Source organism: Lathamus discolor, chromosome 6 (genome assembly GCF_037157495.1).
Source record: "Lathamus discolor isolate bLatDis1 chromosome 6, bLatDis1.hap1, whole genome shotgun sequence".
Lineage (NCBI taxonomy): Eukaryota > Metazoa > Chordata > Aves > Psittaciformes > Psittacidae > Lathamus > Lathamus discolor.
The window spans coordinates 86,419,539-86,439,373 of record NC_088889.1 but is presented as its reverse complement, the minus strand read 5'-3'; the positions used below and the strand labels follow the sequence as shown (position 1 = coordinate 86,439,373).

General features: G+C 41.8%; 2 protein-coding genes across 7 annotated transcripts in view; both read left to right on the top strand.

Moving 5' to 3' along the window:
- Positions 1 to 1,429: 1,429 nt before the first annotated feature.
- Positions 1,430 to 4,590, top strand: ZFAND2A (zinc finger AN1-type containing 2A). Of its 3 annotated transcripts, XM_065684468.1 has the most exons (6): positions 1,430 to 1,599; positions 2,213 to 2,307; positions 3,022 to 3,153; positions 3,286 to 3,437; positions 3,920 to 4,009; positions 4,444 to 4,590. In XM_065684468.1, the coding sequence occupies exons 1-6, from the start codon at positions 1,545 to 1,547 to the stop codon at positions 4,451 to 4,453; spliced, it is 534 nt and encodes a 177-aa protein (XP_065540540.1). In that variant the 5' UTR covers positions 1,430 to 1,544; the 3' UTR covers positions 4,454 to 4,590. The 3 variants fall into 3 exon arrangements, with proteins under 3 accessions (XP_065540540.1, XP_065540541.1, XP_065540542.1); XM_065684469.1 differs by lacking the exons at positions 3,920 to 4,009; positions 4,444 to 4,590 and adding an exon at positions 3,782 to 3,907; XM_065684470.1 differs by lacking the exons at positions 3,920 to 4,009; positions 4,444 to 4,590 and having other exon boundaries at positions 3,286 to 3,441.
- The window catches only part of C6H7orf50 (chromosome 6 C7orf50 homolog), a 134,092-nt gene continuing 118,189 nt past the window's right edge, over positions 3,933 to 19,835 (top strand). The window contains exons 1-2 of one of the 4 annotated variants that reach the window (XM_065684457.1): positions 3,933 to 4,009; positions 8,505 to 8,650. In XM_065684457.1, coding sequence (XP_065540529.1) covers positions 8,522 to 8,650 — 129 coding nt within the window. In that variant the 5' untranslated portion in view covers positions 3,933 to 4,009; positions 8,505 to 8,521. The other 3 variants (XM_065684459.1, XM_065684456.1, XM_065684458.1) reach the window with 3 other exon arrangements.

Here is a 19,835-nt window from a genome sequence, read left to right as displayed (position 1 = left end):
TTGAACACTGCCAGGGATGGGACAGCCACAGCTTCTCCCAGCAACCTCTGTCAGCACCCCACCACCGGCATAGGGAAGAACTTCTTCCTTACATCTAAGCTAAATTTCCCCTCTGTCAGCTTAAAGCCATTTCTCCTTGTCCTGTCACTACCTGCCCTTGTAAAAAGTCCCTCTCCAGCTTTTTTGCAGGTCCTTTTAGGTACTGGAAGGCTGCTCTAAGGTCTCCCCAGCACCTGGCCAAAGGAACCTGGTGGAAGATGCTGCATGGCTGTATTGTCACCAGGCACATCTGTGTGCAAAAAGGAGCACTGACTGCTAAAGCTCTCCCTGGGCTTGAGACCACCAGGGCTTGTATCAAATGTGACTCGAGACGCAGGTTCTGCTTTCGGGGTCAAGGGCAGCTGCAGCCCAGGGGTGGGACCCTCAGCAGACGAACAGCATGATGTCCCATGGGAACACCTACCGCCACTGCAGAATGCTCTTCTAGGACACAGCTGAACAATGAGGGCTTCTTTTTGCTCTCATAGCTCCACTCTGCATCTGAGTCATCTGCTACAGGAGAAAGGCAGGTGTTTTCCAGGGAGAGCAGGGGCAAAACAACATACTGTAATTTCTCAATCCTGTAACAAATGTCATTACACCAATAGTCCTCACCTCCTCTGTGCGAAACTAGTGCTGTTACACACATTCAAAGATCAGCATTTCTAACCTACACCTTGATCTCAAGGTGCCTCGTTTAAGCGAGGTAAGCATTTAACACCACAGACCTACTGGGAAACTTTTTATTCAGATGATTTGTGCAAACCCACAGCTGCAGCTGGGGCTTGTCCATCCAAACCACTCCATACACGACAAAGTCCTGCAGCGGGATCCCGACCACCACCCTGCTGCGATGAGCAGACCCTCTCCCACCCAGGCGCATGGATTTGTTCGAAGTTTGACAGTGACCTGAATTAAGCGTCACAACCCACACGGATGCTGTCTGAGCCCTGATGAAAAGATGAAATCAAAATGAGAAGAGGCAAAGGGCTGAGTATTCTCTGGAGCAAACCAGCCCGACAAGGGCTCTCCGGGCACTCTCACATGTCTCCTTATTCGATACACGTGTCCCTGCTTGAGACAGGGCACCCCTGCGCTGCCTCCCCTGTCACCGCCTGCATAACGGGAGTTCACAGCCGTGGGGCTGGCCGGATCAAGCCGGGTCCGGGTCCTTGTCCCTGCCAACACCGCTGTCACCCATGACCCACATCCCTTCCCTGCGCTCCGGTCCCGGATCTGCCCCGTCACAGTCCCGGTCACGGCCCCGGCACATGACTCAGCACCCCTCCCCGCCCGCCGATTGGCCGCCCGCCTATAACGCGCAGCTGACGGCGACGGAGGGCGAGGGGCGCCATTGGCTCGGCCCGTCTTGATGTCATCCGTGGTGGCCGGGAGCATGACTCAGCACGTGGGTACGGAGCCGGGCTGAGTCAGCGGGGGGTACATAAAGGCGACGCCATGCCCCGTGCCCTGTGTCCGGTCCGGACTCCGCGGGTGCCGCTGCTATGGAGTTCCCGGGGCTGGGTGAGCACTGCTCGGAACGCACCTGCAAGCAGCTGGGTGAGGAGCGGCCTCGGGGCGCGGTTAAGGGCTCCCTGCGCTGCCCGAAGGGAGCCGTGAGGGGGGGATCCTCTGGGCAGCACTCGTGGGATGGTGCTTAAGGGGTGGGTAGCTTGTGCACTGGGGGGGTGGGGGTGTCCGGGTTTTGCACCCTGAGTCTGTGAGGCGCTCTGGTTGCTCGCAGATATCAGTACTGGTTCAGTGATTCCCTCTAAGTGAGTGGGGGGAAGGAGTAACAGCTGAGCCTCAGCGGTTTGTTCTCCTGCCTTGTTAAGGGATGCTTTCTGAAGAATAAAACTCCTTTGGAGTCTGAGCTTCGGCTTTGTACTTCAATTCCGAGGTCCTGATTGGTGCATTGCTAAAGTTTCTGTGTTTGGGGTGCTGTCAGGGTATTTATGGCTTTTGTGGGTTGAATGCTGTGGATAGAAAGAGGGAAAATGCCTCACTCTTTCTTCTTTAGTTCCAATATTTGTGTTGATGCTTCCTGTAGAGGTAACTGTACTTGTGACTAGACAAAATGATTTGCTTTTGAATTTATGTAGCCTTCTGTGAGTGCTCTTGCAGCTGCTAGCTCTGCTTCATGAGAATGTTTTCTTTTTTACTCTTCTCATAGACTTCCTTCCTCTGAAATGCGATGCATGTGGGGAGGTCTTCTGTAAAGACCACATCCGTTATGATGACCACCAGTGTAGCTCTGCCTACAAGAAAGTAAGTTCGTAGACATGAGTCAGCAATTCGCACTGCTCCATTGTCAAGTCATACACGTATACAGGCTGCTCTGAAACTTGATGTGGTTACAGTAAAGGTAGATGGGGGAACCACAAGAGTTAATGATACAGCTGAAGTTTGAGTATACAGAAATACAGTGTTTCAGAGGTCAGTACCTCTGTGTCTTTCACTTACACCACATTGTCCCAGATAGAAGTGCTTTATATTTTAAGTAATGTGTTGTGGCTTAAAGCTTCCTGCAGCCCCAGTCCTTTAAGTTGGAGGAAAGTTAACATGGAACTACAGAAGAAATAACTAGAGTAAGTGAGGCCAGACTTTGACTTAGATTTCTGGCATCTACTTGGGCTTTGCAGAGTTGAAAGGCTGCAGTTCCAGAAAGCCTAGAAACATACTTAAAGTCAACCTACCCAGTATGTTGCTATAAATTTATACTTATATTTATATATTGATACAGCAAAGTGTGCATGTCTATTTTTTGGATAATGATTTGCAGTTACTTTTGAGGAAGTTGCCTTTAAAAGCATTAGTAAATGAGTAGAACATAAAATGCTTGTGAGTAGGCTCCTATCACCCATGGGTAAGGGAGGGAAAGGATAGAAAAATAAAGTTGCACTTCTAACATTGGATGCTATTTTAAAGGTTTTTTCCAGCCTGAATGATTCCATAATTCTAATCTGTGCTGTATGTGCTTAGAATGTGCAGGTTCCAGTGTGTCCACTCTGTAATGCACCCATTCCTGTACAGAAGGGGGAGATACCGGATATTGTGGTTGGAGCCCACATGGATAAGGACTGCAAATACAACCCAGCACAGCAAAAGCAGAAGGTAATGAAACTGCTGGTAAAGTCCAGACTGCCTGCCTAATGCTTGTGAAGTTAAGTCTTCTGACAGCAAAGTGTGTAGAAGCTTGCTCTGTTTCATCTTAAGCCTAAGGCCAGCTTTGTGTCCTCTATGTAGATCTTCACAAACAAGTGCTTAAAGCCAGGCTGCAAAAGGAAAGAGATGATGAAGGTTGTTTGTGAGCAGTGCGGTGGCAACTTCTGCATAAAACATCGCCATCCTCTGGATCATGACTGCAAAGGGAGCAGCCACCCCATCTCCAAGGCAGGGTAAGCTGTATTTAGGGTACTTTGAGCTCATTCCAAAATTTCTAGTATCAGGGGCTGGTGGGGAGCTCAGACAATAGGGAATTCCATAAACTACTGGTCAGATCAATAAAGTATCCACTATTTCCTCCTTGTATCTCAAGCTTAGTTTCTGCAAGTCTGTGAGCCAGGATAAAAGCTTGTCAAATGCTTTCTTAATTCTTCCAAGCTTATCTGTGTCAGTCTCTGCTAATTGAGAGAGGTGCTGGCTAACTCAAGTACCCTTTGGGGTCTGGATCTAAATAGTAAATCCTGATGTTCTGCCCAGCACCTTGAAGTAACCAAGAACAATAAAAAATATCTTTCAGGCAGATGTACCTTCGTTGTTCTGTGCAATAGGACTTTAAGACTTGTGTGACAGATGGAGATAATTAAACTGGATGGAAGAGTGAAACTTCACTGGTGTGTACATAAGAGGTGCTGAGCCTGGTTGTATTTCTTTGTAGATATGCTGCTCTGATGAGAGCTTCTCAAGCTGCTTTCAAGTCAATAGGAGCAATTGGAGTGCCATCTGATGGGAGTCTGCAGCACAACAGGTACAAGCTGTAGAAGGGAAAAAGACAAACATTTAAAAATAGTCTTGTGTCAACATGATGTAGGAGTGCTGCTGTCCTACCTCTAGCTGTTCTAGAGTTGGTCACCTTTGCTTGGTGTTGGGAATGTAGTAGAGGTGTCTTGGCAACACAACTACATCTTTACTTGTCCATCCTGTACTGCTTAAAGTTGCTATATAGACAGAAGCATCAGGGCATCAAATTGTTTTAATGGCAGATTGGTCTTCCACTTCCTCTGTGTGAGGCTTAGTCAAGTTCTGGAAAAATGGTGTGTCAGCACAATGCTGAGGAGAGCATGGCAAGCATTGGAATTATGGTGAATGGCCCAAGTCCTTCCCTGCTGGGCTGGATCTGCTTGTGACTGAAAGTTTTAAGCTCTTACAGTAGCTCTTACAGTGTATTCTTATGTCTTTCAGATGCAGATAGTAGAGGCTTTTCACATCTGGATCAAACCTCTGTCTACTTAATCTTGTCTACAGATCTCTACATTTTTCTGTGCAATTAACTTTATTTTTGTATGAGTGTTTTGTGCATTCAATAAACTGTTGCCCTTTCTAAGGTAACTTTGTTCTTGTATTTGAAATAAGATCTTAATATTCTGGAAAGTACTCGGTGGAGGAAAATGGGCAGTGGCGGTAGGAAGGTGACTGAAATTAGTGAGAAAGATGGCCAACTTAGCTTAGGTAATGTCAAGTCTCCCATGCTAACTACAAGTCTCCCGAGATGGAAGTCTGAAATACAAGTTGCTGTCATACATCTCGATCCTTTTGGAAGTGACCTGGCACACAATGCAGCATTCTGCTTGACAAATGACATACATCAACATGAAGCAAATTTTTATATGAACTGCCTTTTGGTTTCTGATCATCACTGGAAGTACATGATTTATAAAAGCTGTACCTAGCTTTCCTAGGCCCTCCCTAAGCAATTCATTGAAGGCTAGCGCTCGCAGAGGCATGTGCAGTGCAATTCTTCATAATTTATTGCCCCTTAGAAGCCTGGAATTGTATGGGTATTTTTTACAGTTTGGAAGGGAAAAAGGAAGCCAGATAAAGCAGCATTAACTATTTGCCTCATGTAATGAGAATGAAGCCAAAAGAGTGTCGTCCAGGGAGGCTGTTCTTGCTGTCTTCCTGAAAAGCTTAAACAAATGAAGACACAACAGATATGCTCCATCTATTATCCTGATCAGCTGTCTTGGCTCTTTAAAACTGCATGAATATCCAGCTGCTTAGCTTGAGGCTTGAAATATTGTAGGTTGATGAAATGGAAATGTGCTGTTAATGAACAATGCTAATTCCCCAGCTGGGATCTAAGTAGACCTCTCATCCAGCTAATTGTGAGGAAAAATGCCAAGGCTTACTGATGGTGTCAGGAGGTCAAGACCTCAATTTCATGTGTCATTGGAGCTGTTCCTCTGCACACTGGGGCTGGTGGGCTGGAATGTTGGTTTAGGACTAACTGGAGGGTAATTGCAGTCCCTTGAATCACCTGCAGCTATGAGTGCCCACTGCTGTTCTGCTGTGGTGGGAAGATGAGCAGTTTGCATAGCAGAAAATGCTGTGTTCCTTGACGTGGGAAAAATGATCTTTGATAAATACTGTAGGGGATGTGAGCGTAAGTGCTATAATGCCTATGCTTTATACAGCCTTGAGGTTGTACTGCAGCTGTGCGAAGATTGCCATGTGCCTCTGAAGAGGCTTAATCCTTAGAGTACAAATGCTGCCTGAAATGGAAATGTGGATTTATGGTCTTTGACAGGGGTAGTGTGTAAACAACCACCCTAGTGAGTTGTAGGCCTTTCAGCTGAAGGGGCAGATTCAATGTAATTTCTGGCCAACACGGAACCAAATACCTGTGCTATCATATCCCATCGGGCCAAACATTATGATCTTACACAGTAGAAGTTTTTGAAGAAGGCTGAAGCTACATGGAAGACTGTAGTTTGCCAAACTACATATGTAGTGTAGGTGTGAGTTACTGCTGCTAATTCTGTGTAGTCTATTCTTACGCAACCGCAGTCAAATTTGTGATGTGACAGTATCTGTAATACTGTGTTTAACCACAGGATGTCACAAGAGGATATGTAATTAAAAAACCTGCTCGTTATTTTAGGAAGTCTAAACACAGAAAACATGCCTTCCCTATTCACACTGGAACAAAAGCTTAAATTAAACCTCTAATTTTAGATATCACCACCTGCTCTTTATCCTCTGTGCTCTAATGCCATAACACATCCCTAGCATCTTGCTACAGTATTGGGACTTTTATAATCTTTCTAACTAGCCATGCATTCCCAAACAATGCTGTGCACCCTACTGGTGGTGTCGGAAGGGGTTTTTAGTGGAGACCCTGTCCTAGAGGCTCTGGCTGGGACAGCAGGATTGGCACCCCACGATGAGGGGAGGAGGTGGAAAAGAGAGGAATGGCAGAAAGTGTGATGCTGCCTCGGACAGGAGTAGGAGCAGGTTTACCTCTTCCCATCAGCGCATGTACAGCACCTACTGGGATCAAACTTAATGAAGACAAAAGCCCTGTTTCCGGTTGTCGCAAAAAAAAAGAAGCTCCATGTATGCGTGTGCTTGTGGTAAATGTTTTTGCCCTCAAATTACCGAGGGGATATGGGAGTGTTTGCGCACATGGTATTTATAGAAAACGGAAACCAATTTGTTCCCTAGAGGCCTAGTCCTAGGAGCTGTTTTCTTGCCACCTCAAACCGCAGCGTTCACCTTTCCCCATCGCGTTCCCTCAGCCCCGATGGGACAGCAGGTACCGCTGCCTCAGACACACAGCCTTTAGGATTTGCTGGCTGGAACGCATCCCCGTTGTCCAGGAAGCAGCAGCCCACTGCCTCAGCCGCTGGCACGGGCTGACAGAAGCCTCCTGCGGCCGGCAGCGCTCCGGCTTGTGTGTGGGGGAACCGGGTGTCCCGCACGGACCGCGCAAGGGTGCGTGCTGCCAGATCCGCATCCCGGTAGGGGCACCGGGCCTGGCGCCCGTCACCCAGGCAACGGAAGGGCGGGGCGGCCCCGCCCCTTCACGGGGGAGGAGGCGGAGACCTCTTCCGCGGCCGATCTCGTCGCGGAAAGGTGACGTCACTCACACCCCCTAGAAGCCGGCCGAGCACTCCTCACAACGCGTGTTCCAGGTGGGCGTTTCAAGTCTGAGCGAGGCTTCCTATTGGCCGGCCCTTAGATTGGCATGGCGAGGACCAATCAGACGCCTCTGTTCTGTCCTTGTAGCCAGTGAGAAAGAGGGGGCGGGCCGCGGCGCCAAGCGTGGGGCTCAGTTAAATGCGCGAAGGAGGCGGGATCGTGAGGTGCGTGAGGGGAGCGGGCGAGGGACCCGGAGGGCGCCCGGTGTCCCGCAGTCCGCGGGGCCGCAGTGGGGCGGGGGCTGTCCCTGTCCCGCATCGGAGGGTCTCTTCTCGGCAAAGGAAACGCAGCCCCGGGGTCCTGGGGTGGGAAGGCACCGGGTCGGAGCCTCCTCAGCGCCGCCCGGGGCCTGCTCCCGCCGGGCCTTGCCGCATGTCGTGCCTGAAGTGTCCCTGTGGTGGAGGTGCCGCCGGGGGGCGAGCTCTATGAGGTGGTACAGGCTCTTGCCACCTCCTGCTGTGAGGGTTAGGCTGCATGGGTGCCTGGGTTTTGGGCCGGTGTATCTTTCAGAGTGTGCTCCAAGCTAAATACTTGTGATGGAGACAGCTGTTGTGTTTATGCTCTTACACAGACAGCGACTGTGTTGGGGCAGCTGTTGGAAGCCCCTGAAATCTGATTTTTCTCTCAGAGGAATAATATGCCATTACGACTAGACCCGATTTTACAACCAGGTTCTCTGCAGTTCCTGTTTGCCTTTGCCCTGAAGTCATTGTAAAGTGAAAGATAACTCATAAGACATAATGATTTCAGCATGTTTTCCCCCATTAATCTACATAAAACCAGGAAAACTTAAAGTTTCAAAGGGAACTTACGGTTTAAAACTATCTGTTTAATAATCAGGTAGGCTTACTTTTTGCTTGTGGGCATGTGTATGCACACATGTATTAATGAGGTGACTAACAGTCACATGTATTAATTTTGAGGAGAGGTCTGACTGGTGTTACCTGGGGTGGACAACTGACCAAACAGTTCAGTGTGATGTGCTGTAACCTGCAGCAAGCACAGCATCCGTTATGGGGGATTACTGCCACGAGGGTCAGTGAAGCGTTTCACAGAGTGGGGCCTGAGAGGACAGTATGTGTTGAGTTTCCTACAGGAGAATGACATTCTAGTTCTACAGTAGCCTAACTATGCTGTATTCCTAAAGGAAACAGGGTGGAAGTTCTCCAGAATGGATAAAAATTCAGTGCAGATGTGTGTTTTGTAGTTAAGTAGCCACAAATCATTCTCGCACCAGTGTAGTTATGATATAACTCTATATACAAGATTGATGTTTAATATAAAAAAAGCTTTTAATTCCAGTTTGGTGGTTTCTGTTACAGAATAGTTCTGGTTGAGAATGTTGAAAACAAATGTGGAAAAAAAGAAAAAGAAAGCAGAAAAAAGAAAACAGCTAAAGCAGTGTGTGGCCCAAAAGGGAGAGACGGAATCAGAAACTGAACCAAAGAAAAAGAAACAAAGCCTGCAGGTAAGTTCTCCTGTTTTTGACTGTTTAATTCAATAAAATGTAGATATATTGTTACCTGTGATGTGAGGGGTTCAGGATTCAGCACTGAGGCTGAATGTACTATTTGATTCAGTTGCAGTGGTTCCTTGGTGCAATATACCCAGTGCGAAAGCTAAAAAAGTGAAGATAAATTAAGCCAAATCTAGATATGGTTGTATCAGTTGTATCAGGTTGTACATATTTGCTTTGGATGCTTCTGTGAAAGAATGAGTGAGAGAATGTGGGTGAAAGGTGGACTAAATGACATGAAGCAACTGTCATATGGCACTACAGGCATAGCATAGGTCTTCATGTGATCCTGAGTGGCTGGAAAAACATGAAAGATATTTTCTTGGAAATCCTCTTGATTTTTGGGCAGAATGTCAAGTGGCCAGAAGGTGTCAGCAGTCTCTTTGTGTTATTGAACATTTTATGAATTAACTTTATAAGCGTGAAATTAGCAATATTGAGTTGTTATTTAAGTGGAAACTTACAGCTCTAAGTTTTTTGCGATGGAAATGGTACATAAACAGGGTAATTAAGTTCTGCTGCTCTGAGTGGTTACTCTGGAATGTGAATCAAAGAAATACAGAGTGGTTTGATAATGTCAAGAAGCAGAGAAGAGAAGGCAAAGGACTTCCAAAGGACTTTTTCTCAAGACTTCTCAAGGTGATGTTAAACCATAGTCTTAAAAACTCTCTTAGGTTTCCTGACCTAACATAAAATAGATGTGAAAAGCTGATTGTTCATTTATCAGGAGATGTATAGGTCAATGGAGATCATATAACTAAAAGGTAGTACTTCTTATTTCGTTATTAGACTAATAAAGTTCATTGGCAAGAATATTTTTTGAGAGGTTTTTCATACATAAGCATCTCTGGCTATATTTAGAGTTTGTGAAGCATAGTATGCTAAAAGCCAGCCTATTGGCAGTAGCTAGTCAGAGCTCTATAAATTCATGCAGTTATGAACTCAGCAGAAATGTTCTTAAGTAGGAAAAGATTACACCTGTGTCTATATCAGAGCAAAAATAGGAAATCTGGTATTTACAGCTTAATAAAAGGGAATGTTTCTCATTTTCTATGTAGGGTGTGTATTATAGACTTTAGGTTCACAGTACTATAATTCAATTTGCATGAGAATAATTTTCTAGCATAAACCAGTGTGAATTTGAAATGTCAAAATTAAAAATATATTGTGTCAATTTCATGTAGAAATAGAAAAAGTCCCTGTTGGGCTTCAAACCCTTTGCAAGTGGGACCTTTTTGGACCATCTGATGTCAACTGGTAAATTCTTGGAACCCCCCCGTTTTTTGTTGGCCATGCAGACTGTAGGACTGTGAAAAAAAAAAGCAAGTGTGAAATGCAAAGAAGAATCCTTAATACTGTTGGGGAACACTACTAGGCACAACAGTTCCTGGAATTATAAAAGTTGGTGTCAGTGGGTGGCTTAAACATGTATATAGTGTTAGTTTTAGGGAGTACCATATAAGGTCTATGACAAGCCATTTTTGGCATCAGCTTTATAAGCTGTAGTTGTTGATAGTAGGAAAGTGTAAGTTAGTAGGCCACTTTTTTCTTTTTTGTTTGAAATGGCTGTAGAGAATAAAAAATGTTTAGGCAGATCTTAAAACAATTTTACTTCAGAAACAATTAATGGAAGTTACCTCTTTGCCAGTTTATGATGGCTGTTCAGGATGTATGCTCCCAGCTTTGGGTGATGTACTCAGTTAAGTCACAATGGCAGTTATGCTTCAAAATGCTTTTGGTCACCAAACCTTGACAGCATGGAAAATGTAGTAGAAAACAAGGTAAAATTGTTTTGTGTGTACAGGAAGATCAGGAGGCACTCTGAGGCTGCAGTGATATGCTCAGTTAGTTGGGATGGTTCCAAAGAAGAAATTTGGAACAAAAATTAAGGCAACTGCTGAGAATGTTTATTTTGCAGCCTTACTTTAATTTTATTTCTGTTACTTTAAAATAAACTGGAACCTTGATATATTTACAGAAATTCCTGAATCATGATGACTGGACTCTGATGAGCTGTGATTGACTTTTAATGCAGCAGCTGAATTAAAGAAAACTTGTTTTTGGCATTCTTAAAGTAAGGATGGGTAGACTCCAGTTTCTCCTAAGGAGTCTCATATGTGATGGAAAGAACTCAAAGATAGATATATGACACATTGCTTTTGGTGGGAGAGAGTTTTCACTGGTTCATTGTCACTTTCCTGTGATTTACTTTTTTTTTCCTATTCTAGTACAGCACTTTTAGTCTCCAAAGTGGAAAATGTAAATCTCTAATTGATTTTGTTATAGAGCTGCAGGCAGGCAAGTTGAAATGTATTTGAAGTGACTGGATTTAGTGTACATTGGTCATTCCTTCCTGAAATTTGTTTCAAAAACTCTTACCAGCCTAAGACCAAAGCATTTTTCCTTGGAACAGCTTGACCTTTCAGAGTAATCTTGATGTTTTATCGATTTTCATCTATTCAATTTCTTCTGTTTATGTTAAATAGCAATGAGCAATTCAAGACCAATCTAAATGTTTTCATGAATGATCTTACAACCACATAGTTTTAAATGACACGTGTCTAGTGGAGCTGAGCAATGCAAGTTTTAAAACTTAATTCAGACCTGTGTTTATTCTGACAGATTTTCATAATGTTACTGTTTTATTAAGCTACTTGGCAATAAACCTTGGATTTTAAACATTGATTTTTATTGTTTGTTTTGTTTAAATGCCTGGACATCAGTTTTACTTTCTTCCTTTCATTGATTTTGTAGTTTACTAACATACTTGTATGTTAATCCTTCTGACAGTTTGCATTTATTCTTTTGACTTGTCAAGTGACACAGGCATAAAGAAGATCTAAAATGTGCTGTCTTTACTGGTGGTTTGAAGTTAAATACTGGCTTCTGAAAGAAAAACTTTCTGAAGGACCTTGTCTGAGACAAATCAATGTTTCAGTTCTCTGAAAAAAAAATCTTTATGATGTTGTTAACATGTCATCTTGAAATAACAGAAGCATTAGAAGTGCTTGTTTGCAATTCCCTTGTCTGGCTTCTGTTTATGGATTTCCTCACTTTTCGAAATTTCAGCTGCCATAGTGCCACAAAACTTACTGAAACAGCAGTACTGACACAACACTGTAGATAGGGAACAACATGTTGTGGTTGCTTTGTTTATGAAGGCTATTCGAGTTATACCCAGAATGACCTCACTGTATCAAAGGATCCTTTAACCTTATAATTTTAAGGGGAAATCTTGTTTCTCCAGTTGTTTTCAGAGCTGCAGGGTTTCCACAGAACAGTAACAAATTCTTCCAGAGCTGAACATCTATTAGCCAATATATAATCCATAGAAAGCAATATTAATTTCCTGGTTTTCCCAGTTTAGTCTGGTAAACATTGTAACTTCAAGGAAAGTTACAGTAATTAGAGGCAGTCAGTCTTTATGAATCAAATCCTGGTTGAAGGGTACTTTAGATAAGGCTCATACAGTCAGTGGGTTCCCTTGTATGTTCCTTGCTATCAGCATTGCAAATGGTTGGAGGAGGAGGAATCAACGTTTTCCCCAGATAAAGGCATAATCAGTGGGAAAGGAATTTAATTTTTGAGATTCCATAGGGATAGTACAAACAATGGCAAATAAACAAGTGGCTCATGGTCTTTCTTTACTCAGAGGGCTTGTGTGCAGGTGCCCAAACAGGAAGATCTGTTTGCTAAATGGAAAATGGCAAAATTTGTAGTGAAAAGGTTTTTCTGTTCAGCTTTTTGGAGGTTATCAGAAAGACCAAAGAGTTATTAAGCTAGTACTACAGCAGAGCAAACCACAGAAAAATGATTATTTAAAATCATTATTTGTAGTGGTGGAGAAGCCCATAAGATTATGTTTAAGCTGTGGACATGAATGTTTTGGCATGAGCTTGGTGGAATAGCTGGGGATATTACTCTGATATGATCTCTAATGCTGCTTGTCATGAGGTAACTGGGGTAGTAATTTGAATGTTTAATAAATGCAAACCAGACATTCGTGCTACAAACCCCATCAAGCAGATACTATAAAGCTGTCATCAGAAAGTGTATTTATTTATTTGACAACCCACTAATTCATATCAAAGCCTGTTGTTGAAATATTGAGCTGTGGATGATTTGTAAACAAACTCACTAATCCCTTATTGTTCCATTAATTATTTTTCTTTAGTTAATGGGAAGTTTATCTTGTAAGCATCAAAATAACTTGCTATGTATTTTCCCATCCTGAAAAATACCATAAAGTTACAACATAATGTGATGTTGCAAGATTTTCTTCTGATTACCAGACTACCAATATTAGCTGTATCTTATATGCATTAAAAATGTATTTTGGAAACTGTTCGCATTGCAATTCCACTATCAACACTTCCTGCATTTGTTTTGTTTTGCTTTACTGGCTTAATCCTCTGTTGTATGCATTAGTGTTATCACAGAATCACACAATGGTTTGGTTTGGAAAGGACCTTAAAGCTCTCTAGTTCCAACCGCCTGCCATGGGCAGGGACACCTTCCACTAGAGCAGGTTGCTTCAAGCCCTGTCCAGCCTGGCCGTGAATGCTGCCAGGGATGGGGCAGCCACAGCTTCTCAGGCACCCTGTGCCAGCACCTCAGCACCCTCACAGTAAAGAACATTATGCAGGGTTATTATTTTCGTTTAAGACATATGTAGAAAAAAAGATATTAAATATTGAAAAAAGGAAAGTAAATTCCAAAAAGTTAATTTTATTTTGCATAACCCCATAAAATAAGTATCTTGTTCTGTCTTTTTGACAATCTTTGAAGTATTTCTAACATGCAGATAGAATTTTGTCCATGTTATGACGAGAAGGTGACATAATCTTTCATATTTTTTCCCCGTCTCCGATGCCTGATGTAAGGGTGCATCAGCAGTTAGCAGTGGTCCGGTGGTAAAGGGGGGTGGGTGGGTGATAGCTATTTCTCAAAATAGCAAAGTTAAATGTCAGTATGGATATTAGTATGCTCTTGTTAGTCTGCTGGTTTTGGTCAGTCTGTAATTGAAATGTTGGGCCTATTTCTCTTTTCTTTGGGCTGTCTTTCAGTTGAATGCTTGTTCTTGGTTTATTTGTGGGGTTTTTTTCACTTGCACAGACAAATTTACTGTTTGCTGTCCCATTGGCTTCTTATTGCCCTACTATATGATGGCCTTCATGGTAGTTGAAAAACAGTCATGAAGCTATAAATCAATTTGGCGTTTCTGACTCACTGTATGACACATTACTTGGTGGTTTGTCTGCTTTCTTATCTATGCAATATTTCTCAAATTAGGAAAAAGAAAATTATAAAAGCCCACCCAAACTTTGAGGGTAGCTGCTTATGGGACTGAAACATTTGTTTCCTGTGAAGACTTTTCCATCAGAATATTGATAGAGTTGCTGTAAATAGTCTTATTAATTTAGCCATACATTTATTTATTTATTAAAAGAGGTAAATTTGATTGTGACACAGTATAGTGTTAATAGTGAATAGGAGGCCTTTTGTAAACAGACAGGCCTAAGGAGGTACAAACTAGTGTCTGAAATATGGATATGCATAGATTAGGCTGAATAATTTTACATTCCTTTGAAAATTATTTTTGTAACGGTAGGAACAGATTTCCCAGGAAAGAGTATTCACAGCTGGGAAAACAGTTGCTACTTTGAAGATGGTTTTCCCAGGCGAAAGGCTCACGTCCCCAACTGTGTTTGGTATAAACAATATGTGGTGTATTTCTTACTTTTGTTTAAAGGAATTGTGCATTCTTTATTACATATTAGCCAGTGAGAGTTTCATGCTAATTCTGGGGTTTTGCCTTAATCTGTAGACATTCAAAGTTAATTCTTCACTTTTATTAATATAACCAAGGTACTAAAGTGAGTTTGATGGTGAAACACAACCGTCCCTCCTTTGCTATTAAGAAGGGAAATTCTTCATTCTCTTCTTGGACCACATACTTGATGTTTCCTCTCAGCCCCTATTTTTTACTTAGTGGTGAGACCTTCCTTGATGGTTCTTGTTAGGTTTCCAGTATAAATCTTTGCTTTCATGACTTAGCTGCAAATACTTTCACAAAATGGAAATTCAGCATAGGATTCCCACCTGTGGGCTGAATTTGGTGAGTAGCAGTCATCAAGCAGTTGTGGGAGTAAGGAGCAGAGGGTAGGTATGCTTGACTGCGGGTCGCTCAGCTCCAGTCCAATGACAGCACTATTTTCTGCCTCTTGTCAGTTATGATTTTTTTGAGGGTTCTGTGTTAATAACTTCCAACTCATCATAGATAGAGATCATAAATGAAAATGGCTGGAAAAGACCCAAATTGCTGAATGTAGAAAATTTGGCACAAAACCTCAAAATATTTATAAGTTCAGTTAAAAAAATAAAGCCCTGTTACATGTTTGAATTCAGAAAATATATTCCATTTGGCAAGAAATTAAGTTGTAAGCTTGAAAGGATAAATGTTTGCTATACTCTGATAGAGGATAAAGAACAGAGAAATAGGCATTCAGAGGCAGGTTCTTGACAGGGCTTGAAACTTGGAAGTGTGCACAGTATAACAGATTAATGCAAGCCTGATTCTTGTGTATTTGTTACTTCCTTTTTATTGCTCTTGGTACTATATTTTTTTATGTTAATTTATAAAAAAAAGCCTCAAATAGGACAGACTTGAATATTTAAAATATGCTTAGTCTAAAAAGCAGCTGTTTTTTCCTCATCTTTGACAGAATGATACCTTTTTCTTTTTTAAACAATATGGGAGTCTGGTGTAAGGATTTTAATGAAGTACAAATCACTGTGTGTTGATGGAACAGGTTTAAAACAACCATCACATTTTGGATCAGGTAAAGGGGGGATGATGGCTGCTTCCATAGTATGAATGAGAAATTACATTTATTTCACCAGAAGTTTCCTCCTCTAAAATATCTTTTCTGTTTTGATCTAATATTGTGAACCACAGGAAAGATTAGTGTATATTTATGTATGTTAATAAATTACAGCATAGATAAAGTGGCTCTTGGGTATTAGATCAAAGCCACAGACATTAATTCATAATTGGAAAGTGCTTGTCTGCTACATCCAACAGGTAATTAGAACAGAAAATTCATCTTTAGACTTTTAGAAGCTGCCTGAAATAATGACAGTATAAGCACGAAGGTATTTGACAGGGGAATCTCTTGCTTAAAGAACCACACTCTGTCTTTTGAATGCATTTACCTGTTTCTAATTGAATCCCACAAGAGTTCTGCAGGACATTGAACAGAAGATAATTAATCAATGTTTTATTAAATTTCTCAGCATTATCTTAATAATTTGCATCTGTAAACCAGGCTTTTGCAAACAGCATGTATACCCAAGGGAAGACAAAACTCTGCTCCTACCATCATACAGTCTGAAATGTTGAAGCTGTTCAGAGAATGTACTGAAGACTTAGAGCTGCATCGCTTAAAAAGGGAGCAGGGAGGGTTATATAAAAGGGGATAGTGAATCTTAAGTATGCATGCTTAGGCTGCATCAAAAGGAGCGTGACTAGCAGGTTGAAGGAGGTGATCCTGCCCCTCTACTCTGCTCTCCTGAGACCTCACCTGGAGTATTGTGTGCAGTTCTGGTGTCCTCAACATAAAAAGGACATGGAACTGTTGGAACAAGTCCAGAGGAGGCCACGAGGATGATCAGGGGACTGGAGCACCTCCTGTATGAAGACAGGCTGAGAAAGTTGGGGCTGTTCAGCCTGGAGAAGAGAAGGCTGCGTGGAGACCTCATAGCAGCCTTCCATATCTGAAGGGGGCCTATAGGGATGCTGGGGATGGACTGTTCATTAGGGACTGTAGTGATAGGACAAGGGGTGAAGGTTTAGAACTTAAACAGGGGAAGTTTAAATTGGATATAAGGAAGAAATTCTTTCCTGTTAGGGTGGTGAGGCACTGGAATGGGCTGCCCAGGGAAGTTGTGAATGCTCCATCCCTGGCAGTGTTCAAGGCCAGGTTGGACAGTGCCTTGGGTGACATAGGTTAGTGTGAGGTGTCCCTGCCCATCGTAGGGGGGGTTGGAACTAGATAATCTTAAGGTCCTTTCCAACCCTAACTATTCTGTGGTTCTCAGAGTCTATGCTGCTAATAACTGCCATTCTAGCCTACCTTTACATACTGAATCATAAATGGGAGTTATTTACCCACCTGCAAAATAACTAGGTGGTTACAGAACTGTTACACTGAGCTGTAATATAAAACTCACTGAAATCAGTCATGGCCTTTTGGGGGACTCACTGTTGACTTTGGAGCCTTCATGTACCTCATTGGCTGGTTCTTTTTTTCTAGTTACCTTTGGAATAGGCAAGGTTTTCCTATTTTATTATGAAATGCTTATCTTCCATTGTCCAAGTCTGTAGCTCCATGACTTCCTAAAGGCATTTTTAACAAACCTGTGGGGTTTGGGGTTTTTTTTGCTTGTTTGTTTTCATAGCTCTTGTAATAAAATCTTCTGGGCAAGACCCAATAGGTCTTAAGCTGTATCAGAGAGAGTCAAGAAGAACACACATCTAGCAGGGGATCCTCTTGGACCCCTTGTTATGGACAGAGTGTGCCATGAGGTCTCTGTGATCTGATGTCAACTTTAGCAGCACATCTGCCAGCAAGTGTCTGCTTCTGATCACACGACATTCAACAGGGCCATGCAGCATCAGGCATCTTACGTTACAGTACAAAAGTAACATCGCATTTCTCACTGTTTTAAGAATTGTAAGCATTTAATATCAGAAGTGACACTTCTTGACTGTACGTATTTGAAAATCATGCGTGTTTATAAATATGTTCTCACAGGTGTCACTATCTGTATTATCTTCTTGTCTTGCTACTCGGTCATCAGATGTTTGGAATATAATCACCTTGTTTAAGTGAGCTCTTGCCTTGATTTCTTTCTCCATTTGCTGTGTGCACTTCACTCATAACTAAGTACTGGAACACAAGAGTTAGCAGGTTACTGCAGTCAGGTAAAGGCTGTTTCTCTTTTGTAGTTCTGAATGGGGAGAGAATGAAAGGAAGAAAATCTATTTGTCATTATATTATAATTTCTATTGAGAGAATGCCCAGGAAAGGAAATGTTTTTGCTGCTGAGGCAGAAAGCCAATTTATCTCCTCCACTATTAGGCAATTCTACCACCGAGCTCTTTCTGTAGAAATAGTTTTAACTTCAATTTCTAAGGATAATGTAGTACTATTCCAATAATTTTCCTGTTTCTTTAATTTGTCTTTTTTTCACGGTTTTTCTGAAGTCTTTAAAGAAAATACATTCCATGCAGTTTGAAAAGATTTTTAAACCTTTTTCAGTCATTTTGCTTGCAGGTTGAGAGAGCTGGGTCTTGTAAGCAAAGTTGCTGCTTTGGAAAGGCTTACCCTGCTGCATTAAAGGCTTATTTAGAGTAGGTATATTAAAAAAGTTAGGTTTTGCTTTTTGGTAATGCATATTTAGAACTTTAAAACTTCTGTATATATCTGTAGCAGACTGTTTGAACAATCTGAGATCATAGGCTGGAAACTTGAATGTGGTTTTGTCATCGGGGTTGAACAACTTCAAAAGCCATTCTAAATGGTCTCGCACAGGTTTTATGAGACTCAGAAAATCATCTCTGAATTTTGTAGTGGAATTCACTGGACGTAAGTAAAAGAACTGAAGTAACATGTAAGAGGCTGAGCTGAAAGTAATAAGCAGATCTGGAGTATCTGAAGTCCTGAGGAGCCATTGCTCTTTTGTTGTCATCCTGGGTGGCTGGCTCAGTGTGCAGCTGTTTATTCTTAGCTCCTGGCTGTGTCATGCTGCCATAAAATGGAATGGAACTAAAAGGAAGCCAAAAGCTGAGGCTGAAAGTTTGGTGTATCATATGTCAATGTGGAATAAATAGTTTGGACAATGCTGTTGAAGAAAGGACACCTAAATTATAAATATGAATGGAGGGTGTTCAAGTTTTCCAGTCTAGCATCTTTAAAACATAGCTGAGGGCACGCACCACAGTATACCTCCATGGCAGCAGGGCTTAAGAGTGTACAGAAAAGATGGTCTGTATGCATGTCTAAAAAATCGCTTGTTCCCTATCCTCTGTCATTGCAGACTTAATATAAGTAAGATAAAGTGCAATTCCAAGGTGGAAATGGTTTATTAGTGACATAATTATTAAGCAGAAGGTAATAATAATAATTTCTTAACATGAGCAGTCTCTGAAGGAGGACTGACTGGGTCTCACTGTGTACTGCTGGGCTGCTGGAGATGTCTGGTAATGTAAGACTAAATTTACATGTCCGATGTAAGATTACATTGCAAAGATTCAATCAATTGAATTAAGGAATTTGTCCCTATGCTCTTCTCGGATGACAGTTTTAAATATTTGTCTGATGGTCTGAATGGGTAAGATGAGATTTTTGGAGTGGAACGGAAGGATACTGTCCTTTAAATTAAAATCAAACCCCAATCTTTGTTGTTTTCAATCAAAATCAAATTAGTTCATTGGTTCACCTGCATGAATAGCTATTAAAATTTAAACCTGCCTTCTTCATACACAAACTTCTTTTTCCTGCTTAATGCAGAAACAAGTTCAAATGGAATTAAATGATAATCAGGGTTGAACTTAACATGCTTTTACTTACGGTAAACCACTTTTTAATGCATTTTTTAATGTGATGATCCTAACCATTTAAAATTGTCCAGACAACCTTTTCCCTTCTGCAATCTTAATAAACAGCTGAAAGAATACAGCAAAATCCTTACACAGGAAAAAATTCCATTAGTTTCTGACATGACTTGATGCTTGGAAGAAGGATTAGAGCCTGCACTGTACAGGCAGTGAATTCTGTTTAAAACACAGATATTTAGTCTGAAATTCTAAAAGCATTTCCTTGTTAAAACTTTGTGCTCAATGTTTTTTTTATGAGCTTGCTTCTGCAAATTTAGAATGGATTTTCTATGCCAGATAAGCCATTTTTGATTAATAATAGAAATGTCAGATTACGTTGGGGAAATAGAAGATGAATCTGTATCTTTTTCATTTACTAGGAACAGTATTGAAGAAAACAATGTTTTAAGAATTCTGGTTTTTTTTTAAACTTTGTTATTTATTTTATAGCGTATCTTGTCTTTCGGAATTGGTGGA